This window comes from Suncus etruscus, chromosome X (assembly GCF_024139225.1).
Source record: "Suncus etruscus isolate mSunEtr1 chromosome X, mSunEtr1.pri.cur, whole genome shotgun sequence".
Classification (NCBI taxonomy): Eukaryota; Metazoa; Chordata; class Mammalia; order Eulipotyphla; family Soricidae; genus Suncus; species Suncus etruscus.
The window spans coordinates 96,191,745-96,217,106 of record NC_064868.1 but is presented as its reverse complement, the minus strand read 5'-3'; the positions used below and the strand labels follow the sequence as shown (position 1 = coordinate 96,217,106).

The following is a 25,362-nucleotide window of genomic DNA, read 5'->3' as shown; positions in this document are numbered from 1 at the left end:
GCCATTGTCTTAATGACGTCATTGGAGATATAAGAATTTTCAAAAATGTGCTTGTTACTTTTTCTTTGTTCTTTCTTTTTATCTTCTCTTCCATTTTATTTTTTTCAATAACTTTTCTTTTACTTACCTACAAATATATGTATCATTATTAAATATGTCAACTATGTGATGCATTTTCTATAAATAAATTAAAACTGTTTAAATTAATGACTATAGTAATATGTTAATAATGGGAAAATAGCTGTGGTGTATGTGAAAGTTTTTAAGTTTCTCAGCTTTTGTGAAATATAAAACTTATAAATTATTCAACTTATTCAAAATATTGTGGGTTAAAGCAATAATAGACAAGAATTTTATCCATCTTAATAGTCATATTACACATAGTCAGGATTTTCTAAAAGTTCTAAACAAAATCCAAATAGAAAAACATCAAGACACATTAATTAAACAACAATTTGAAAGATAGAGATAGAAGTCTGAAAACAGCAAGAGAAATATTCACATATAAGAGAACCCAAATAATAGTCACAGCAGATTTATCAAATAAAACCAACAAGCCAGAAAGAAATGTCATGATAGTTAATGTGTTTAATAAAAGGATATTCAAGTAAAAGCGCCTAATTCAGATATGTTATCATTAAAATTTGAAGGAACAACACAAAGTTTTTCAGATAAATGATAAACATAATCATAAAAATGTGTGAAAGGAACATAGTCCAAACAAGATCTATTACTTGCTTTAACTGTGAAAGAGGATATAAGGATTTAACAGATATGTCGAGGCTCTTCAACCCCCAAAAGATTAAGTACAAATTCCTCTCTCGTGTACAAGGGAGTTTTCAGACAAACCACATACTACAAGACAAAATAAAAGTTCATGAAATCATGGATAAAGAAATCATATCAAGTATCTTTTCAGACCAAAATCTTACAAAGGTAGGAGCAAAGCATAGAAAGTTGGATGAAGAAAATTGGAGACTAACTAACAGAGTGTTGAACAACCATTGAGTCAAATAGGAAATCAAAGTAATTAAAAAGCTTCTTGGCAGGGCCGGGAAGGTGGCGCTAGAGGTAAGGTGTCTGCCTTGCAAGCGCTAGCATAGGACGGACCGCGGTTCGATCCCCCGGCGTCCCATATGGTCCCCCCAAGCCAGGGGCGATTTCTGAGCGCATAGCCAGGAATAACCCCTGAGAGTCAAACGGGTGTGGCCCAAAAACCAAAACCAAAACCAAACAAACAAAAAACAAAAACAAAAACAAAAAAAAGCTTCTTGGAAGCTTCTCTGGAAGCCAAAGAATGAAGGTATACATTCATTTGAATACATGGGAAACAGCAAAGTTGTACTAAAGCTGAAGTTCATAGCAATACAGGCTTACATCAGAAATAGAAAAGGTTTACATAAAAAGTATAACCTCACATTATTGGTTTGTTTTTGGTTGTTTGGAGGACCACAAATGGTGGTAGTTAGCTTTTACTCCTAGTTGTGCACTCATAGATCATTACTGGCAAGTGATGCCAGGGATCAAATCAAGATCAGCTGAATGCAAGGCAAACACCCTACCTGCTGTACTACTGCTTTGGTATCAAACCTCACATTATTAAACCAGACAATGAACAATATATGAAGGCCAGCCAAAGTGAGCAGCATGAAGAAAGCAATAAAAATGCAAGTGAGCAGCACGAAGAAAACAATAAAAATGCAGAATAAACAAATGGAATTTAAAAAAAAAATTAGAGGAAAGGGTTTGGCCTCCACTAAGCAGTGCCCAAGGAGTTCTTCCTGGCTCTGATCTCATGAGTAACACTTGGCTGTGCTTGGGGGCAAGAACTGTATGTGGTGTCCGATAGCAAACTCAGCTATGTGCAAGTCATATTCTGCACTATTTCGGCCGCCTCTAAAATATTTTATTTTTTTTAAAATGATACTTAGACTAATGCAGAAATAGAAAAATATAGATGGGATCAGAAATGAAAGGACTGAAAGTTACATCAGATACCATAAAAATACGGAAGATCATATGTGATTATTATCAGCTTTTATCACTAAATTGAAGAACCTAGACTGGCTAACCTCAGACCTTCTTGATTTTTCAACCATTAGGAGAGATTGACCTCCAACAGATATCTTTGGTACCTTTTTGGGGGACAAGAAGTGGATTTTCCTTCCTCACAGGTGGATCCTGACAGCCGACAGCCTCCACATCTGAATCTGCCATCATAGGAGGCCCACACCTATAAGTAAAATCTCCTACTTACTCATTTAAGCTCCCAGACCCAGCACGTTATGCCCATAACTCAACTCACTCTTGCTTATTCTTTGAACTATAATGCCTTTCATGTAAGCTTTAGTCATCTCCCCTAACATTGTATACACTGTACACACATAACTCATGTCACTGGATGGAACCTGGAAAAAAGGAAAAGACTCACATACAGCCTAATGAGAGACTCAGATTCAAGTTCATCACTACAAAAACACAGTGAACACAATGGAATACCACATAGAGCCCATCAAGTTCGATGAGTGAAAATAATAGCACAGAAGGCTCTACCATAGAACCAGATACTTTTTGGGGGGGTTTTGGGGTCACACCTGGCAGTGCTCAGGGGTTACTCCTGGCTCTATGCACAGAAATCACTCCTGGCTGGTTCGGGGACCATATGGGATGCCGGGATTTGAACCACCGTCCTTCTGCATGCAAGACAAATGCCCTACCTCCATGGTATCTCTCCGGCCCCCATAGAAACATATTTTTAAAAATCCCAGAAAATTACTTTAGTGACACCATGTTGATAATGTTTAATGAGCATAAAGAAATAATAACACATCTTACGAATTCATCAAAATCATGCACTTCTGCTACAACCAGGTTGGAATTGGAAGATAGCATGTTGAAGGAAGCAAGCCAGAAGAAGGATAAAAAAGGGATAAGCTCATTTAACTGTGGTATATAGATAATTGGATTAGGAAATATAGTGTAACAAAGGGGTAATGTCTAGGAAGGAAGAAGAAGAAGAAAAAAATAAGTAATGGGAGAACAGAGATAAGGGGCCTCAGTTATACTGGTGATACAGGAGAGTGGTATGACTAAATATCCAAAGCATAGACTCAGCAACACTAAAAGCAAGATATCTACACTAAAGACATTGTGATTTGATTTTGAACTGAACTGAGGTGAGTGTGCCCAGAAAAGAGCATTGGCCTGGAGCAAAAGGGCTCTTAACTTGCAGCTGTGGGAGTACCTGGAGGTTGTGGGCAGTGTTTTGAACTGAACTGAGGAAAGTGTGCCCAAACAAGTGTGGCTGCACCAATTTTCTCTGTGGCTTTGCAATTCTTCTAGTGTCCTTACCCACCATAACACATAAAAACACCACCATACCACAAAGGTCACAATGAGAAACCAATACAACCCCCCACTACACTTAGTGAATAAAAATGGTAGTTCTAAAGACCCAGCTAACAGCACCCACCTATCATATAGCCTCTTTGATCAGAACTTTACAGAGAAAATATTAAAGATGTTCAAAGAACTCAAAGAAACCCTGGAACAGATAGTCCATAAGTCCCAGGACAACATGAAAGTAGAAATGAGAAAACTTAAATCAGAAATATCAGGACTGAAAAACTTGGTAGGTTAAATGAAAAATTCACTGAAAGGACTCACCAGAAGAGTAATAGCAGCTGAAAGCAGAAACAGTGAGCTGGGAAATGAGCTTCATAACACCTCCATTCAACAGAATAAATTGAAAAAGAGTCATAAAATAAATGAACAGATGGAAATTATCCTCAAAATACGTGAACAGACAAAAAAAGACCTTTGGGATAAATTTAACAAAAACAACATAAGAATAGTTTGGATCCCAGAAATACAGCAATAAAACCCTATAAAGAAACAACAATAAAAAACATCATCCCTGAGAAATTCCTAGAGATGACAAATGCTTGTACCAACATTCTGGATGACTAAAGTGTGCCAGCTGAAAGAGAACTAAATAATAGCACCCAATGCACATCCTAGTTACAATAATAAAGCATAAAGATAAAAGCATCCTTAAGATTTATAACAAATTTATCACAAGCAACCCTCCAGGTATGAAGTCAGTGGTGGAATACAGAGATTAAACTCAAACTTAATGCCTCACCAAGAATACTTCACCCATCCAGACTATCATTCAGGTTTGAAGGAAGGTTATATAGCTTCTTGGATTAAAAAAACTCTCAAAAATATGGGAATTGAAAGAACTTTCTTCAATATAGCCTAAGCCATTTACCACAAGCCCATAGTAAACATTATACTGAATGTTGGTGAGCTGAAAGCCTTGCCTCTAAAATTTGGCACAAGACAAAGTTGTCCACTCTTACCACTTCTATTAAATATAGTACTGGAAGTAGTTGCTATAATAATTAAGCAAGAAAAAGATTATAAGTTCAATCATAAATGAAAAGAAGTTAAATTCTCAGGGGAGGGGAAAAAGAAGTTAAATTCTCACTATTTGAAGATGATATGATAATTTATTCAGCAAATCCTGAAGACTAAATAAAAGATACTAAAAACAACAGAATTGTAAAGTGGAAGACATCAAAATAAATAAACAAAAATCCATGGCTTTTCTATAGACAAAAATGAAATAAAGAGAAGAAAGTGATATTATAAAAGCAACTCTATTCACAACTGTGCTTCAGAAATCAAATGCCTCAGAATCAACTTAACTAAAGCAGTGAAAGACTGATGCAAAGAATACTATAAAACACTACCTCAAGAAATAAAAGACACAAGGAAATGGAAGCACATCCCCTACTCAAGGATTGGGGGAATTCACATCATTAAATGGTAACACTCCTCAAATCATCGTACAAATTTAATGATACCCATAAAATATTTCAAAAAAATAGATCAAATACTTTTGAATTTCATATGTAAACTAAACCTCCACAGATAGCTAAAACAATCATTCAGGAGAAGGGAAGGATCACTTTGCCCAACATCAAATGAAATGTGATGCAGTAGTAATTAAAACAGCATGATATTAGAATAAAGACAGACCCTCAGATCAATGGAATAGACTTTAATATCCTGAGACACATTTCAGGTTATTTGATAAAGGAGCCAAAAATAAAAGTGGAACAAGGGAAGTCTCTTTAACAAGATATGTTAAAAAAAAACTGATCATCTACATGCAAAACATCAACTAAAACCTCCTTGTAATGCAGTACACAAAAGTCATAGTCAAAATAGATTAAAGTCCTTGATATCAGACCTGAAACCATAAAGTACACAGAAGAAAACAAAGGCAGAAATTGTCATGGCATAGAAGCTAAAGTCATCTTCAAGGATGAAACACTACTGACCAAGCAAGCAAAAGCAATGTTAAACAAATGGCACTACATTAAATTAAGAAGATTCTGTACCTCAAAGGAATTGGTGAACAGGATACAAAGGTTGCCCACATATTGAGAGAAAGTAGTCACTCAATACCTGACAAAGAGTTAATATATAAGATATATAAGACACTATATTTTTGGTTTTGGGGCCACACCTGGTGGCACTCTGAGGTTACTCCTGGCTCTTCACTTAGAAATTGTTCCTGGTAGGCTTGGGAGACCATATGGGATGCCAGGGATTTAATCCAGGTTGACTGCATGCAAGGCAAACATCCTACTCACTGTACTATCACTCTGGCGCCTTATAAAGCACTTTTTAACAAGGAAAACTATATAAGGCACAATTTAACAAGAAAAATGATCTAAACCCATAAATTGGAGAAGATATGCACAGAAACTTCCTCAAAGAAGAAATATTGGTGGTCAAAAGACACATAAAATGTTCCACATCATTAATCATCAAGGAAATACAAATACAAGCAGTGAGAGAAGTATCATATAGCACCTCAGATGGCAGGCACCAAAAGAACAAGGAGTCTCAGATGTGGAGACAAAATTCTCACTGCTGGTGGGAATGTATATTGGTCCGGTTTTTTAGGAAAATAATATGAACCTTCCTCAAAAAACTAGAAATTGAGCTCCAATATGACCCAGCAATATCACTTCTTTGAATACAGCATTGGTATCCCAAAACAGTGAAAAACAGCCACATGCATCCTATGTTCATTACAAGACTGTCCACAATAACCAGAATCCATAAACAACCCAAGTTTTCAAGAACAGTAAAATATAGATTCATCTTCAGGGGTCTCAAACTCAAGGCCCGCAGGCCGCAAGCGGCCCTCCGTACAACATTTTGTGGCCCTGTCCTAGAAAAATCTTTTATTTGTTTTGTTTTGTTTTAGTTGTTTGGGTCAAACCCCTCAATGTTCAAGGCTTTCTACTGACTTTGCATTCAAGGATCACCCGACTTTGCCTCCTGCGGCTCCCAGGTAAATTGAGTTTGAGACTCCTGATGAAATATTAGCAGATGTAGGAAAAATGAAGTCAGGTAATTTGCTCATGCATGAACAGATATGGAGAGTCTTATGGTGAGCAAAATGAATCAGAGGGAGAGGTATTGAATAACTTACTCATTTGTGGGATATTTAAAAAGTGTGGTAAAAATATCCAAAGACAATATGGACAAGGTTACAGGAAGACTGGTCCATGATAGAAAGCTTGTCATGAAGAACTTGGGAAGGGCAAAAAAAAAGACCACTACAACAATAATAACTAGGTGCTGGAAGGAGGTAAAGTGATATATATATGGCACCTCAGAAACAATATTGCAAACTATAGTGTTTAAAATAAAAAAGGAAGACTAAAAGAGGGAGAAAGAAGAAGTAAATATCTGCCATATTGGCAGACGGGTGGAAGGCAGGAGGAATGATGTTGCAAGGAAAACTGGGAATGTTGGTGGCAGGAAATGTGCACTGGTGAAGGGATATTGTATGACTGAAACACAATCATGAACAACTATGTAACAATCTCCCAGGTGATTCAATTAAAACTTTATTCAAAATATATTAAAGATTTAATGTAAATGAAAAAAAGATCCCAAGGAATAATAAAATGGTACTAACCAGAAGGCAAATAGATGAAGGGAGGTGTTAAAATGGGTAAAGGAGATAAATAATATGTAGGTGGAAACTAGACTTTCTGATAGCATAATGCAGTAAAATATATTTCAATTACAATGCTGTATATCTAAAACCTAATGTTTTATACCAATGCTATTTCAACAGAAACTTAGAATTTTAGTATCTAATTTTGGAAAAATATATGATTTGATTGTTTTTTATAAATTATTTTTAGAAGTTTCTGAATTGATAAAAATCATCTTCAGTTATCAGGATCAGAGTGACTCACCGGTACTCCTTCGTGTATTCAAAGTCCTGTTTGTTGTATGCAGGCTTTAAAAAATTGCACTCAATGACTCCAATTACTCCCACACCTTCTTCATGAGTTGGCTTAAAAGAAAAATATTACATTTTATACTTACTTTATTGTTAAATGCCTGGGGATACTTCCTTTGATATCAAACAATAATAGAACGGTTTCATAACATTCACTGGTAAGGAAAGGTCAGTATTTCTACTGAAACACTCAGAATGTACTTTAATAGACTGAAAATACTTACATTGAGGTACAACCTGTGGCAAATTCTACAGCAGAGATTTGAAAACTGTTATCCATATATCTCTAGGATTTTCTAGGGGTTGATATTAGATTACCTTCACTTTTATCCACTTTATATTCTGGGATTTCTATATGATTTAAGGTTAAATACTACTTTTCTTGGGAAATGAAACCAAACTTTCTGAAAAACGTAAGATGCTATGCAGTCCTCAAACACTATTAAATAATTTTATATGTGCAGGTCACCAAAATATTAATATAGAGACTCATAGCTATTAGAAGCTGAGACAAGATTTGGAGATTTAAAATTAATTTAAAATGTTATAATTATTTAATGAGGGGAAGTGAGTTAAACTGTAATTAGATTTATATGAAATATGAGTTGCATAAAGATCATATACAAAGGAAAAGTGATGCAGCCTAGAGACTAGATAAGCTGGGTTTCATATTAGTTTGTTCTATTGTTTGTTTTTTGGACCACACCAGGTGGTGCTCAGGGTTTTCTCCTGGCTCTGTACTCAGGAATCATCAAAGAGGTGCTCTGGGGGAAAACAGACAATGCCAGTTATGGAACTGGGGTTGTCTGCATGTAAAATATGCACCTTAATCTCTGCACTCTATCCACTTCCTCTGCTCTACTATATAATATAAAGCTGTTTATTATTTTGTGTGCTTTCACAATATGTTCTATAAAGCAATAATTAATGAGGTACATATGAATATTACTGTTTTATTTTTTAATAATATATAAGCACCATGATTACAAACATGTTTGTAGTTAGGTTTCAGTTATAATAAAAGAACACCCCCCTTCACTAGTGCAACCTTCCCATGACCAATGCCCCATCTTCCTTCTATCCCACCCCCACCTGTATTTAAGACAGGCATACTACTTTTCTCACTCACTACCCTTGTCATGCTAATTTTAGTATATTTATTTATCTAATTGCTCTCACCACTCTTCGTGGTAAGCTTCATAACACGTCCTATCCTTCCAGCCCTCATTTCTATTGTCACTGGGTGTTATTACAATAAAATCTTCTATTTTTCCTAAATCTCACAGATAAGTGAGACTATTCTGTGTCTATCTCTCTTTCTGACTTATTTCAGCCAGCATAATAGTCTCCATGTCCATCCATGTATAGGAAAACTCTATGACTTCATTTTTCCTAAGATCTGCTTAGTTTTCCATTGTGTATATGTACCACAGTTTCTTTAGCAACTCAACTGTTCTTGGGCATCTGTATTGATTCTAGATTCTGGCTATTGTAAATAGGGCTGCAATGAATATGGGTGTTCAGAAGGCGTTTTTGTGTTGTGTTTTTGTGTTCCTAGACCTAGGGTATATCCCTAGGAGTGGTATGGCTAAAAATGGTAGCTCATTTTCTAGGGTTTTTTTTTGTTTGTTTGTTTTTTGTTTTTTTAAATTTAATTTTATTGAAACCATTGTGATTTACAAAGTCCTTCATAGTTGAATTTCAGGCATACAATGAATTAGGGCCAATCCCACCACCAGAGTCAACCTCCCTCTTTCTACCCATGTGCCCAGAGTGTATTCCTGGAGAACAAACATGAATGTATATTCTGGCTTACCTGGAACACTCCTGATTCACACCTACTATTATGGTTTATTATCAATGATGCCCATTCCATTTTCTAGGTTTTTATTGAGGAAACTCCATATTGTTTTCCAATATGCTGCACTAGATGGCATTCCAACCAGCACATCCCTGCTAGCACTGATTGTTCTTGTTCTTTGTGATATGTGCCAATATCTGTGGCGTGAGATGGCACCTCATTGTTGTTTTGATTTGCATCTCCCTGATTATTAGTGATGTGGAACATTAGTTGTTAAGATATTATCAGAGTATTGTTTATATAGTTCACTTTATAAACTATATTTACTTTACTATCTCAGTCATGTAAGGTCTGTAGCAGAAATAGCAGGTAAAATCTTTCCATTTTATAGGTAAGGAAGCAGCATCTAAGAAATTAATTTACATAGCTTGTAAATGAAAAAATCAGGATTCAAATCCTGGTCATTACCATTAAATTTTATATATCATCTACTATATTTCATGTTTCCCTACATCACCTCCAATATAAAGAGTTACCATAAGCACTAAAAACTTACACACATGGTGAAATTGTTGGTTTACAATCATCTTTTTAAAGCTACCTAGAAAATGTATCTAATAAAGTTTCTGGGAAAGCAGAAAGAATTTCAGTGTAAGAAAGCTCAGTTACCACAGAATTCCATGATCAGATTTAGCAACCATCAAAAAATACTGATAAAAGCCATTAATAAAATCTATACCCCATGAAGTTTTTAATTGATTTACCTTCTAGTTTATCATGTAATGAGAACAAAACATTGATCACTCACCTTCACTTGGCAGCCCACCTTCTCAAAGGACTTTATGAGTCGATTATTATGATACATCATTACTCCAAACTGGTTATTTTTGCAAGAAAACCCAAAAGTTATTTTCACCTGCTTATTCTGAGAAGAAAATCATTAAGGAGACAAACCAGAGGGTTTAACCAATAATATCTGTTACTTAAGCATACCAAAAATCATCAAACACCACTGAGCATAAATTAATATAGCTTTTCTGTATAGTATTTAAAAATCTGTTGTAAAAGTTTTAAAAATAAAACTAGAAAAATAAAAGTATGGTGTGCTGTGATGCTCAGGGGTTACTCCTGGCTATGTGCTCAGAAATCGCTCCTGGTTTGGGGGACCATATGGAACACAGGAGGATCGAACCAAGGCCTGTCCTGGATGAGCCGCATGCAAGGCAAATCCCCTACCGCTGTGCTATTGCTCCGGCCCCAGACAATATGGTATTATTACCCAGAGACAATAGAGACGAGGGCCAGAAGGACCAGCCCAAAGTATGAAGCTTACCACAAAGAGTGGTAAATGCAGTTGAGAAATTATTACACTAATAACTATCATGACAATGATAGTGAGTGAGAAGAATAGAATGCCTGTTTCATAGACAGGCAGAAGGTGGGGAAGGAAGGAGATGGGGCCTTGGTGGTGGGAAGGTTGTTCTGGTGAAGGGAGATGTACATTTTATGACTAAAACCCAACTACAGCATGTTTGTAACAATGGTGTTTAAATATGTTATTAGAAAAAATAAAATAAATAAAAAAGAAAAGGATTGCTTACTTTTGACCAAGTAATTTTCCTTCTAGTAATTTTTCAGATACAAAATATAGTATAAATTGGAAGTATAAATTGAAATAAAAATATGAAAACTGTAGGGCCCAGAGAGATAGCACAGTGGCGTTTGCCTTGCAAGCAGCCAATCCAGGACCAAAGGTGGTTGGTTCGAATCCCAGCGTCCCATATGGTCCCCCATGCCTGCCAGGAGCTATTTCTGAGCAGACAGCCAGGAGTAACCCCTGAGCACTGCCGGGTGTGCCCCCAAAAAAAACAAAAAAAAAAGAAAAATGTAAATAAAAATAAGGAAATTACCAAATAAATGTTAGCATATTCACTGGGTATACTATTCAGCACTTAGAAACTAGGCAGGTACAGGTGATGACTTGAAGAGTTAATGTGTGTGTTTTCTATATGGCACTTAGGATTTTAGCCTTTGCAATGTATAGTCTACACCCTGAGCATTGCTAGGACTGCCCCCTGGGCTTCTAGGCAGAAGCAGACCCCCAATATCATTGGGTCTGACTTATAAACTAAAATAAAATATACTGGAAATATTTGAAATACATGAACAAGGCTAGAGAGACATTACAGTGGGTAGAGTGATTGATTTGCAGCGTATGTTGCTCCGAGTCCTGCAAGAACTGACCCCTAAGTGCAAAGTCAAGAGTAAGTCCAGTAAACCACTGTGACCTAAAAATCAAAATCAATAATTAAATATAAACAAACAGTATCTAAAATGTGATTACAAATTTGTGCATAGAAAATTGTAATGTAAGAAAATGCTGGGCCCGGAGAGATAGCACAGCGGTGTTTGCCTTGCAAGCGCTGATCCAGGACCAAAGGTGGTTGGTTGGAATCCCGGTGTCCCATATGGTCCCCCGTGCCTGCCAGGAGCTATTTCTGAGCAGACAGCCAGGAGTAACCCCTGAGCACCGCCGGGTGTGGCCCAAAAACCAAAAAAAAATGTTACAAAGTAGTGACTTACTAGTAATCACAAGATGATTCTTAAACTTTGCTAGCTGTTGAATTTTCTGCTAAATCTCCCTGTTACAACTCCCATCAGTTGCAATTGATACAAACATACCTGCACATTTCTAAGCAATATGGCAAGTCCTGGAATAAATGAAAGCAGAGTGCTAAGAACACAAACTCTTTTAGAGGTAAGGAACAATAGATACTGCTGTAATATATTTCATGAGAAGAGTCCCAAAACTTGGATAGATGAAATAAGAAATTATTATTAAAATAAAAATGAAAATTAATACATGTCCAAATGATGGATGAATAAGATTATGAAGTCATGTATATATGTATACGATGAAATTCTATAGAGCTGCAAGGAACAATAAAATCATGTAATCTGCTGCAACTTCAATGGAACTGAGGTGATATAACGTTAAGTGAAGTATTTCAGGAAGAGGACCAACACAGGATAGCTTACTTATCTGTGGTATACAGAATAGCAGAAAAAAGAAATGAAAAGTATTAAAGGTGGGGAATACCTAGATCACCCTTCACCCTAAACCATACTAAGGAAAAGAACATGGAAGGAAAGGAATCAAGAGGAAGTAAGAAGAGGCAGATGGGAACTAGGGCAAGAATCGGGGGCTTCATGTACATCAACCTGGGTAGAAGTACTGTATATCTATATATTTGAAATTAACCTGGTAGGATGAATAACATTAAATAATTTTTGTGTGCTTTAAAAATATCTAAATTATTGGGCAGGAATGCACTGGGATAGGAATTTCTTAAAATTAATAGAAGAAGAAAGGAAAAAAGGTGTTTGATAATTGAGCCATAAATAAATCAGCATTAGTGAATTTGTCCCACAGTGAACTCAGGGGAATTTCTATTAGTGGTTCATTTTACTCATGTCTGTTAGTGAATTTGCTTAGCTCAAATTCTAATAGCAAAAATTCAATGAAAAGGGTTTGAGAATAGTTCAGAGACATATAGAATATATGTCTAGGAGTTGCTCTGATAGAGACCCACAAAAGAAAAAACTTTATTTTTGTTTTATTCTTGTGGTCACACTGGTAGTATTCAGAGCTTACTTCTGGTTCTAGACTCATAGGTCCCTTCTGGCAGGACTCGAGAAGCCATATCAGATGTTGGAGAATGAATCAGGGTTAATTGTGTGTAAGGCAAGTACCCTACCTGTTGCAATATCTCTACAGACTATGTATTTTAAAATAATAATTGGACGATACTCATTTTAGAGAGGATTTCTTTAAAACAGAGTACCAAGATGGTGAATTTGGAGTTGGAACTTGGTAAGCCTGTAATTTTGGAGTTGGAACTTTGTAATCTTCTATTAACAGGATTGTAAATAAGTGTCTTAAAATTAACATAAAAAGACATGGAAAGATAGGGACTGGGAAATACAACAAGGGCCAGGATACAAGCCTGGCATATAGCCCGAGTTAATCCTAGGAACCATGTGGTTTCTTGAGCACTGCTGTGTGTGGCTCAGGAGGCCCTCAGCACTGTCAGTGTGACCTACACACCACAGGACCCAAGCAACACTATATACTTCTTTGAGCCCCTAGCAGTGAACTACCAGTAAGTTTGCTGAGTATTGCTGGGAATGGCCCCTGGACCCCTGGACATTGCTTGGGAAGCCACAAAAATAAAAACGATGTAAAAAGACTGAACAATACTACATCAAATTTATTTTCTCCATGCTTGCTGTATATGCCTATTAATGTGGCACATTTATTAACCAAAGATTTTAGAAGACTTGTACTTAAAATGATTTACTGAAGATGCAAAATTACTATCATGTTTATTTTATATATCACCTGTTTATATGACTATCATCTGTTTATGCTATCCATTTATATTATTATTGATCCTGTTTTAGAAAGTCAGTTACAGATCTAATTCTGCATGTTGTCAGCTACTTGAACTCAGCTCTTACTTTTGTGAACTTAAAACTTCACCACTGTATCTTTAGAAGAATAGGGACCAGAGCGATAGCACAGCAGTATGGCATTTGCCTTGCACACAACCAACACAAGATGGACCCCGGTTCAATTCCTGGCAACTCATATGGTCCCCCAAACCTGCCAGGGGTAATTTCTGAGGGCAGAGCCAAGAGTAACCCGAGTGCTACTGGGTGTGATCCCCCCCAATAGTGCTTTTCTGCAGTGCTATTAGTGTGAGTCTATTGTGATGGAACCTTTCACATTTATGGTTTCATCTTAAAATTAATTCTATTTCATGGGGCCGACGAGGTGGTGCTAGAGGTAAGATGTCTGCCTTGCAAGCGCTAGCCAAGGAAGGACCACGGTTCGATTCCCCAGTGTCTCATATGGTCCCCCTAAGCCAGGGGCAATTTCTGAGTGCTTAGCCAGGAGTAAACCCCTGAGCATCAAACGGATTTGGCCCGAAAAACCAAAAAAATTATATTTCCAATAAAACCATAAATTGATTAATATACATCTCCTGACATTTTAAGAAATTTTTAAAGTTTCATGTGTTCTTAGGGTGTTCTTAGAATACAATACAAAAACCCCTTCCTCACACCTATATTTATTGCAGCACTATTCACAATAGCCAGGCTCTGGAAACAACCGAGATGCCCTTCAACAGACGAATGGCTAAAGAAACTATGGTACATATACACAATGGTTATGCAGCCATCAGGAGAGATGAAGTCATGAAATATTCCTATGGATGTACATGGAATCTACCATGCTGAGTGAAATAAGTCAGAGGGAGAGAGAGATGCAGAATAGTTTCACTCATCTATGGGTTTTAAGAAAAAGAAAAGTCATTTTTGTAACAATCCTCAGAGACAATGAGAGGAGGGCTGGAACACCAGCTCACTTCATGAAGCTCACCACAGAGTGGTGAGTACAGCTATAGAAATAACTACAGAGAACTACCAAAATCATGTGAATGAATGAGGGAACTGGAAAGCCTGTATGGAGTACAGGTGGGGGTGGGGTGGGATGGAGGGAGATTGGGGGCATTGGTGGTGGAATGTTGCACTGGTGAAGGGGGTGTTCTTTACTTGACTGAAACCTAATCACAATCATTTATGTAATCAAGATGTTTAAATAAAGAAAAAGAAAAAATTCTTTTTGCATTGCTTATGGGAACATAAATAGGTAAAGTCACTATATTGTGGATGTTTCTCAAAAATATTAAAATGGACTACTATATAATAATTAAAAAGAAAAATTTAAAGTTTCAGAGTACATATGGTAATATTTTGAACAATTTTTTAGCATTTTGAAAGTCACACTGTGGATATTAAAATATTATGACTATATCTTCATCTTGGAAGTTGGAGTTGTCTACTCTCAAAGAGAGGTATATAATTTATTTTATTTTATGGTATATTCTCCAACTTTATGGGACTTCCCGCGTATTAACTTGAGTACTATTAGCTTCCTTCCTCTGGTCTCATTTTCACGTATGTGTGTCTCTCTTCTCTTATATTTCTCTAAATAAATACTATCTTTCCCAGAGCCAAGAGATAGTATAAAAGTAAGGCTTTACATGTAGTCATTGACTCAAGACCCAGAACCACATATGACCTCTAATTACTGCTAATAGTGGCCCCTGAGCATAAAGCCTTAGTAAACTCAGCACTTTAAGATGTTCCCCACTATGCCCCCCCCAAAAAAACTATTTTACTTTACCACTATTTTATTACTAATATTTCTATTATTATTATTATACATTTTCATAATTATAACTCATTTCCTTATTTGATTTTTCAAAGGACAGAACACACTAATAACTGATTGTGCTCTGTATTTAGTTATTATTTGATAATCAAAATGAATCATTTAAATCAATATATCAATCTATAATAAAATCACTATAAAGGGAGATAACTGTTTTATTCTACTTTAAAATATATTCCTTCAATTTAAATTTCTAAGTTAAAAATCTATATAGCAGGGCCAGCATGATAGTGCAGTGGTAGGGCATTTGCCTTGCACGCGGCTGACCCAGAACGGATCTGGGTTCGATCCCCGGCATCCTATATGGTCCCTGAACCAGGAGCAATTTCTGAGTGCATAGGTCAAGAGTAACCCTTGAGTGTCACCTGGTGTGGTCCCAAAAACAAAACAAAACAAAAATCTATATAGCACTAACTTTCTAGTTTAGTGGTTTTGGAGCAAATTTACCTACAAACACTACCTCTAATTTTGATAAATAGTCTAGGGCTTTAAAATTATTTTCTATACATAAGAAATGTATTTAAAGAAGGTGAGAAAATCAATCTGATAATGAGAAACAACTACACAGATTTTTTAAGGGGGAATACAATCACTAATATTGGGTCACAGAAAGACAGAACAAGCTAGATAAACTCTTTTATAAGGCAAGTAGACTGTAAACAGGTTTTCTGGATTATATACTGTCTATAAAAGAAAATTAATTCCAAGAGAAATTCTTTAAAATAGCTGGTAAGATTTTAGTCTTTAAAGATTCGTTTTGCCCCAAATCTCTACTGGTGACTAACAATTACATAGATTTTTTTAAAGGAATGGCTATTCCTAATATTGGGCCAGTGAAAGAAATACACAAGTTAGATAAAGACTTTGATAAAGCAAATAGCAGTAAACGCGTTTCCTGGGTCAAGAACTATGTTTAGAAAATAATAAATTATAAGAGAAATTCCTTAAAACAGCCGTTGAAAACTTGTTTTGCCATCAAATTCAACAAAGGTTAACCTTCTTCCATAGTTCATGTCAAGATTTTCTCAAATGTTTAAAATATGTTTCAAGTTCAATGGGAAATTAAAGTTAAAATGAGTATTTTCTTCTTAATGGCTGCTATAGTAAGTATCAGAAAATCCATGAAACCTATTGAAAATTAATACCACCATAGAAAAATAACCTTTAACTACCATTATCCTAACTTCCATTAGCATTAGGTCCAGATTTGTTACTATAAAAAGCACACTAAATCCCAAATATGAACAAGCTGTCAACATTTGGCTTATTTAAATCCATGTACTACTTTAATAAAATACCAGTGTAAATCCATCAATGTAGATTATTTCTTACATTAGAGATGAGATTCTCAAATTTAGCGACTCATTCCAATCAGTAGGCTTTAAAAAATAAATGTCTTTTCTTAAAATAACTTGAGGATCCAGAGCAATAGCACAGCGGAAAGGGTGCTTGCTGTCCGGGTTTGATCCCGAGCATCACATATGGTCTCCTGAGCCTGCCAGGAATGATTTCTAAGTGCAAAGCCAGGAGTAATCCATAAGAACAATCAATTATGGTTGATAAACAAAAATAACAAACAAAAATAATTTGAGAAACTATGGAGCCAGAGCGGTGACACAGCGGTGGGGTGTTTGCCTTGTGCGCGGCTGACTTAGGACGGTCAGCGGTTTGATACCCCCACATCCTAAGCCAGGAGCAATTTCTGAGGGCATAGCCAGGAATAGTTCCTGAGTGTCACCAGGTGTGGTCCAAAAACAACAACAACAACAACAACAACAACAATAATAATAGTAATAGTAATAATTTGAGAAACTGTTACACCAAAATCTCTAAAAACTAAGGACTATGTCTCAGTGGTGTTTGGGCCATACCAAGTGGCACTCAGGTTGTACTTACCTTATATCTGCTCAGAAATGATCATTGTCATTGTTTGGGAAAGGATATGTTGTACTGGGGATGAAACAGGGTTAGCTTTATGCCAGGCAAGCACCTTCTCTGCATCATCCCTCCAGCCTCCCAGATTATTTCTGATAAAAGCTAGTACATTGATTTGTATTTTAAAAAATATCTCCTTAAGGTCATGTTGATGGTTCAAAGGATTTGAGCATAAGATTTGCATTAAAAAAGCATGGGTTCAGGCCCGGAGAGATAGCACAGTGGTGTTTGCCTTGCAAGCAGCCGATCTAGGACCAAAGGTGGTTGGTTCGAATCCCGGTGTCCCATATGGTCCCAAGTGCCTGCCAGGAGCTACTTCTGAGCAGACAGCCAGGAGTAACCCCTGAGCAACGCCGGGTGTGGCCCAAAAACCAAAAAAAAAAAAAAAAAAAAAAAAAGCATGGGTTCAGTTGCTGATACTACATGATCCTCCAAGCATAGCTTGGAATGTCCCCTATAATTAGGACAGAAATAACCCCTGAATACCACCAGGTGTGATTCCAAAAGCCTACAAATACAAAAACTATCTCCTTAGACTACAGAGTAATAGGATCTCTACAGTAAGGCACATATTTAATTGGAAAATATTTTTGTTTATTGTGTCAACCTGGTAATCTAATCTTGAAACAAAGAGGTGAACTTCATATAGTTACAAGGATACTGTGAAGGTAGGTTTATATATATCATATCCTACACTGGCCAGGCTCTTGGCAATCATCTGGGTGGTCACCTTCTTTTGACGCAGAAAAATTTTCATTCGTGGTTTCATATACAGAATACCACAAAATGCCTGTGGAACAGTGAAGGAGAAGTTATTCTATGATATTGCCAGTGCTACTGACATCACCATAAAACATTGTAGAGCAACTGAAATCTATTCTGGGCAAATAATTGGCTCCATTTCTACATCTTTTTAAACTATGTCAACTACCATACCAAAGTGCTGCTGACTACATTAGCTAAACAGTTTCAGTGGAGGTAATGAAAGGGAATCCTTCATAGGACTAAATGTTTATCATTTTTATGTAACTAAATTGACATCTTATTCTATGATATTTTCATATTAAGGAAATTTTACCCTTCTTTGTTGAGAGAAAACCACTCTTACTCACCCTTAATGAATAGTCTGTTTCTGGCAACTCAGAGGTAACACCACCTGTTTCTTTTTCTTCTATGTCAAAGTCTGACACCAAAATATCATACTGATCTGTTTCAAAGTCCAATTCAAACTTTCCATCCTTATTTCTAGTAAAAGAGACAAGTAAAAACATGTAATAAAAACTGCTATGATATATTGAAATGTATTTTTAGCCTAAACATAGTTATTGTTTTATGAAGCTAGTCATGTCAATTATAGAAAAAAGAAATGCAAGAATGTTTCTGATCAAATAGATATTAGCTATACTTAAAGAAAACTTTTTTGTTTGTTTTTGGTTTGGGGGTCATACCCGGCAGCGCTCAGGGGTTCTTCCTGGCTCTACACTCAGAAATCGCTCCTGGCAAGCTTGGGGGACCATATGGGATGCCAGGATTCGAACCACTGTCTTTCTGCATGCAAAGTAAACGCCTTACCTCCATGCTATCTCTCCGGCCCCCAAAACACTTTTAATACAGAACCTATCTTTCTGGGAATGGTCATTTTTACCAACCAAAACTGAAATAGAAGGTCAAGCTCTCTCCAGATTTAATCTTAGTTCTAGAAGGAATAAGGCTGTTATAGAAAGATTATATTATCTTGTATTCTAGAATTCCATTTATATAATTAACACCTGAATATAATAGTATTGATATTATGTTCATAAGGATCTTTCTTGTTTCCATAGTCCTATGGGGCCATTTTGCTTTGTTCATTCCAACACCATATGCTACCCTAACAACTGCCAGAGGAAAAAAGTCAACATCCATTTTTGTCCCTGGAAAAATTAAAAAATGATAGGTTGTAGGAGAACATTTTAGAAAATTAGTTTCCAAATGTTTTGCTGTAGACTTCTAGCCCCCCCAAAATACCATTAAGTAACAAATAGGAAAGGGCATGTGCTCAAATAAAATTGATAAATAACTCTTAGCTCTCTGACCCACCTCAACCTCATGTTAGTTAGCTCCCTCATAGTCCAGGCTCTGCAAGCTCAAAGAAGCTATATTAAAAATTATATAGCTCCTACCTCAGGGCTAGACCAGAGCCATTATTGTATGTAGCCTGTATAAAGGCTATGTTTCTGTAATAGTAATTTCTGGATTTCCAGGATAATTTGGAGTCTTGCTACTTCATACCACTCTAATGTATGTACATGAGACAGGTTCTATATCCTTGCATCTCACTCTTTAGCCAGGCAAGAGTTCTTGATAAGCACTTTTTGAACTTCTGATATACTGCCTGCTATAGTGCTCTCAAGTATTTTCAAGGCACACTAACATATTTAAGTCTCTGAAAATCCTATAAAAAGCAACTGGGCAAGCACTGTTTAAGCATCTTTTTCCAAACTTTGATGTCACTGGAATCTTTTATTTACATACAATATAATTAAGAAACTATGTATGAGAAGTCATTTTAATGTATTTAAATCAATGAAAAGAACTCAAGGAAATAGTCCTTTACAAAATAAACTATATTACTTGTTCTCCAAGTAGGACACAAGATTTAAATTAGCATGATGTGACTCCTCTTTGCTTTTTAAATTGAAAGTATCTTTATATAAAATACTGTGGTTATTCTATGTTTTACCCAACTAAATAATGTAAAATTCTTAAACTTGTAAGAAGAATGAATATACTTGACCACTGTTCTAATAAACATACCAGTAATACCTCTATTTTATATTAAATATGTTTAGTGAACATTGTTAAATTAAGTTCATGTGACAGGATATGCACAGATTATTCTTAGATTTTTATTAGCTCTGAACACACTATCTCAGTTCTGCCACTATCATTCAAATTCATCTTTCTTGTAAATCTAATGAAGCCACTCTAAGTTTTGCTACCCTTTTCTTTTTCATATTTCATTTTCTTTGTCAAAAATGTAAAGTAACCACCATTTACATATCCCAAAGTAATGTCCATAATTATAAAATATCCATCTTTAAAGATTCTGAAGATCTTAAGCATCTTGACAGTTTTGTGCTAATAGTCTCTGGATTGGCTTATTCTATCTCATCAAGTTACCAATAGGAACCACTATATGAAACAGAACTATGATTCTATGAAAGTTTAAAAAAGGTAGGATTTGATATACAAATATATCTTAACATTAATCTATTCCATGTCTATATACAAATTTATTGAAATTTTTCATACTTAAATTACTAGAATCCATACCCTTGGAATACTCTACCTGCGGATATTCCAAATGAGAACACGAGTTCCTTTTTTGCCTGGAATAGCATCAAACTGAGAGAGTAGATCATTTTCACTGCTGAAAATGGAATAGTTCAGGATGGCTTCTAGGCTTGGCAAGGAATCCTCAGTAATAATCATTTTTTGTAAAACCAAATTTGGGTTAAAGAAAAATAAATACTTAAAGAGGATATCATTAATAAGAAGGAATAGAGAAATGCAGACACAAGTACCAACATCGTTTACCACTCCTTCAGAATGTAATTTGAACATACAATGTAAATAAAAATGACAGAAATCTATTTATTAAATATATCAAATTTTGAATTTTAGACTCTGTAAATAATGAGTTCAAAATGTACTGCCATACTGCTTAGGGTCAAAACAACTTGGTATCTAACAAAAGTATTAATTTTGTCAGGAGAAGGAAAGGGAGCTCATATACTCTTAGATAAATTTATGAGTAGTAATATGTTTCCTGGAGAATAACAAATATGTAGGTTCAAATAAGGGAGTTAAAAAATAGAGAAAATGGGGCTGGAGAGACCACAGAGGTAGAGTGCTTACCTCACAGGTAGCTGATCCAGATCCAATCCCTGGAATTTCATATGGTCTCCTGAGCATTATCAGGAGTGCTCTAAATGCAGAGCCAGGAGTTTCCCCTATACACCAAAGGGTGTGAACCCAAAACAAAGTGAGGGAAAGAGAGAGAGAGAGAGAGAGAGAGAGAGAGAGAGAGAGAGAGAGAGAGAGCTTGCACTCTGAAGCACTTTACCTTGGCAATGGTGGCAAAAAAGAAAGTATATAGGCCAAATCATGAAACAATAGAAATTTCAACATGAGAAAAGCATTTCTAAGTCCCTGTCTTTAGTCCTCTTTGGGTATATAAACCCCTAACTCAAATGGGGGGCTTATATACCTAGAGGGCAACCACCCCTAAACAACACTTACAAGGGGTCCTCCTAACTGATTTCTCAGCCCTTAAAGGGGCAGCCCTCTTTTATGAATGATCAGGGACCATAATAGTCTGTGGCCAAGAAGTCCATTATTTAAAAAATATTCATAAACAGCACACATCATAAGAAAAATAATAAATGAACTGAGAGGTAGGACAGCAGGCAAGGTGCTTGCCTTGCACATGGCTGACATGGATTCAATCTCTCTGACATCCTATGTGGTCCCAAAGTATCAGCAAATGTGATACTTAAGCACTAAGCCAGGAATAAGCCCTGAGTAATGCTGAGTGTGGCCCCCAAATAAAGCCAAAATCATCATATTAGGCTCATTTTTAACCAACATTATTAACCAACATTTTAACATGTAACAACATTTAACATTTAACAACATTTTAACCAACATTTCCAGAAAGGATATTGTTTTGCTGGTTGAATGGTACAATTGGTACAATAACTGCCTGTGCCTGGATACATTCCAGATAGGTCTGTGAGAGGAGTCCAACAGTGAGAGTACTACCATTTTTGGTGAAGACAAGAACATCCTTTCCTAGTCGCATGGAGCCTGACTTGAAACCATTACCAAAGACGCCAATGGGACATTGGCTCTTCTTTATAACTTTATCCGTAAATCCAAAGCTGTAACCACATAAAAAATAATCAGAAAGGTATAACAGCACCCGAAGTTAAGTGATAATGTTCAAGTCACAAATAAAATAAAACCACTTTTTGATTTGCTTTTCTGTGAGATTTATGTGTATACAAACATATCCATTAGAGTTACATTTAATGAAATTAACCTTTTGTCACTAACAGAGAGAGCTGGAGAAGGCCATGGATAATTGCCTTTCTTTTGTAGATGAAAACTGCTCTGGTGACTAGAAGTAAAATGAGGGTAAAAGGAAAAGAGGAGTTATTTTGCAGTGTATTGTATAAAGGTAGCAAAAGAACTAGAAAGTGACACTGGTCAGATTTCAAGAGGAGCCACACTCTAATGTGGTTCAATTACTCTTCAGAAATCTGAAATTCAGACTTAGAAATCTTTAATTTATGTCTTAATTAATATATCAAGACAAATTCAACTCTCCACCCAAATGATAAACCTCTAATTCTCACCCTCTACTCTATCTGCTGGGACTTTTCGTTGGAATGTGGCCAAGGGATAAAAATAGGCAGTTCTCCCTCCGAATATCAGCAAACAGCTGCAGTATGTCTCTTCTAGTAAGTGCCTTGCACTGAGTCACCTCAATTAGCTACTCTGTAGTCTGTAAAAACCAGTCTAATCTGCGAATCAATTCTCTTTCCTTTATTCTTCATTCAGCCACTAATCAAAAGAATAAAAATAGATAAAAAATACGAAACCTAGGAAATGATGATTATCTTCCTCAAATATCTTTCTTCACCACAAAACTATTTTTAAACACAGCCTCCTTCCAGATTGAATGTTCCAGGTTAAATATTTCTCAACCTTTTCCAACCATGGATTCCTTCCAAACTTGTTTCCTTTCCGTGGTCTCCATCCTAATTGGCTTCTAGTCTTGTATCATGGACCCACATTTATGTGATTTTCATCTATAGCTCCCTTGAAATATCCCAAAGGCTCACAGGACACCATATGGCCAAAAGTTGAGAAATGTTGGACTGTCTCACAATTCATCATCTGTTCAATAAATATATGTTACATATCTATTATGTGTCTTGCAGTGTTAAACTCTGAAGACACAACTGTTGATAAGAGACATGATTCTTTTTGCTTTGAGTCCTAATTATTTTATTTGGGGGGTTTGGGAGAGTCACTCTAGCAGGTTGGGACCCTGAGGAGTGCCAGGGACTACATCAGGTGCCCCAGAGCAAGACACGATTTCGATTTCTGGTGGTGCCCCTTCCCTGTCCTGTGTGGGGGAGGGACCAAACAGTCATGATTCTTGACCTTGTCATTTACAGTCTAAAGAACACTTCTCTCTGCATTACAAATGTGATGCTTCTCCACCACAAAACTCAGATACTCTATCTACCATACTTAAGCAGCTTGGCCTTGACTCTTAATCACTTAAAAAAGCTGAAATTCTTGATTGTTTCCAAAATGCTGTGGTTCCTTAATACCTATTAATTTCAAGCTTACATAATAACACCATTCCTCCCTTCTCCACACTTTACAGAAGTTTTGTGTATCCTGCAAATAAATTTGTCTACAGAAAGAAGGCAATTTTCAAGGGCTTGGAAGATGGTTCAGAGGGAGAGCATATTTTCTACATATTAGCCCCAGGCTCAAGTCCCAACATATTTGGGAGTGACCCTTGGCACCAACCCAGGAGAAGCCTATGGGTCTTAGAATTCTAGGAAATAAATAGAAGTTGGTAAGACACAGGCATTCAAATTGCTCTTGTGGAAGAATTGGCTATCAAATATAAAGTGGTTATGAAATTAATTACATAGCAAGTACACAATGCATTATAAATTACAGAGCAGCATATGAACTTTAATCCTAAATTCCTCTAGAAGTTATTCTGAAATTTATGCACTATTCTCTTTCTACTTCAGATCTAATATTTCTAAAACTTGACTATTCACAAATAATAATTTTATCTACTAGATGAAATGAATTTGTATGTTTATCTAGACTACAGTATTCTTTAATGCTAAAAAAGCTTCAATTAGATGTTCATCGAAGGAAATCCAAATAGGGCAACTATGTGACTCTCTTAATTCCATAATCTTTACTGCCTTTTCTGTTGCCTTATCTTCTTTTCTCTCGGTACAAATAATTCCTTGTTTGGTTACACAGTCTGAGGAAACCAAATAACTGTATAATGCTGAACAGATAAGAATTATTCCAGGAAACTGAGCACCTGAAGGGAGCCCTGTCCTACCCTTCTCTGTCTTTCCTGAACTCTGGAAGCTCTCCTCAGAGCCCTGGGAAGGGAACCCCAAAGAAACTACATTTGGAAGCTACCCAGCGAGCCAGGGAGTGAGTAAGAAATGGCTGGATGTGGGGGTTTCCAGGCAGAATGCTGATCGCTCTACCTGCAGTCTCCACCCGGCTGTGCTTCTTCTGAGGAAACCGAGCACCTGAAGGGAGCCCTGTACTACTCTTCTCTGTCTTTCATGTACTCTGGAAGCTCTCCTCAGAGCCCTGGGAAGCGAACCCCAAAGAAACTACATTTGGAAGCTACCCAGCGAGCCAGGGAGTGAGTAAGAAATGGCTGGATGTGGGGGTTTCCAGGCAGAATGCTGATTGCTCTACCTGCAGAGTCTCCACCCGGCTGTGCTTCTTCTGAGGAAACTGAGCACCTGAAGGGAGCCCTGTCCTACCCTTCTCTGTCTTTCCTGAACTCTGGAAGCTCTCCTCAGAGCCCTGGGAAGCGAACCCCAAAGAAACTACATTTGGAAGCTACCCAGCGAGCCAGGGAGTAAGAAATGGCTGGATGTGGGGGTTTCCAGGCAGAGTGCTGATTGCTCTACCTGCAGAGTCTCCACCCGGCTGTGCTTCTTCTGAGGAAACTGAGCACCTGAAGGGAGCCCTGTCCTACCCTTCTCTGTCTTTCCTGAACTCTGGAAGCTCTCCTCAGAGCCCTGGGAAGTGAACCCCAAAGAAACTACATTCGGAAGCTACCCAGCGAGCCAGTGAGTGAGTAAGAAATGGCTGGATGTGGGGGTTTCCAGGCAGAGTGCTGATTGCTCTACCTGCAGAGTCTCC

The 25,362-nt window shown here is 36.7% G+C and overlaps 2 protein-coding genes across 2 annotated transcripts in view; both read right to left on the bottom strand.

The window, feature by feature from the left end:
- Positions 1-25,362, bottom strand: part of VAMP7 (vesicle associated membrane protein 7) — a 1,102,798-nt gene that overhangs the window by 745,244 nt on the left and 332,192 nt on the right. The gene's annotated exons all lie outside the window — the stretch shown is intronic.
- Positions 1-25,362, bottom strand: part of MORC4 (MORC family CW-type zinc finger 4) — a 102,113-nt gene that overhangs the window by 57,706 nt on the left and 19,045 nt on the right. The window contains exons 4-9 of the mRNA XM_049766723.1: positions 22,087-22,304; positions 20,711-20,858; positions 18,492-18,624; positions 18,041-18,169; positions 9,952-10,068; positions 7,296-7,396 (exon numbers count right to left, since the gene is read on the bottom strand). Of these exons, the coding sequence (XP_049622680.1) occupies positions 7,296-7,396; positions 9,952-10,068; positions 18,041-18,169; positions 18,492-18,624; positions 20,711-20,858; positions 22,087-22,304 (846 nt within the window). The remainder of the gene's footprint in view (positions 1-7,295; positions 7,397-9,951; positions 10,069-18,040; positions 18,170-18,491; positions 18,625-20,710; positions 20,859-22,086; positions 22,305-25,362) is intronic.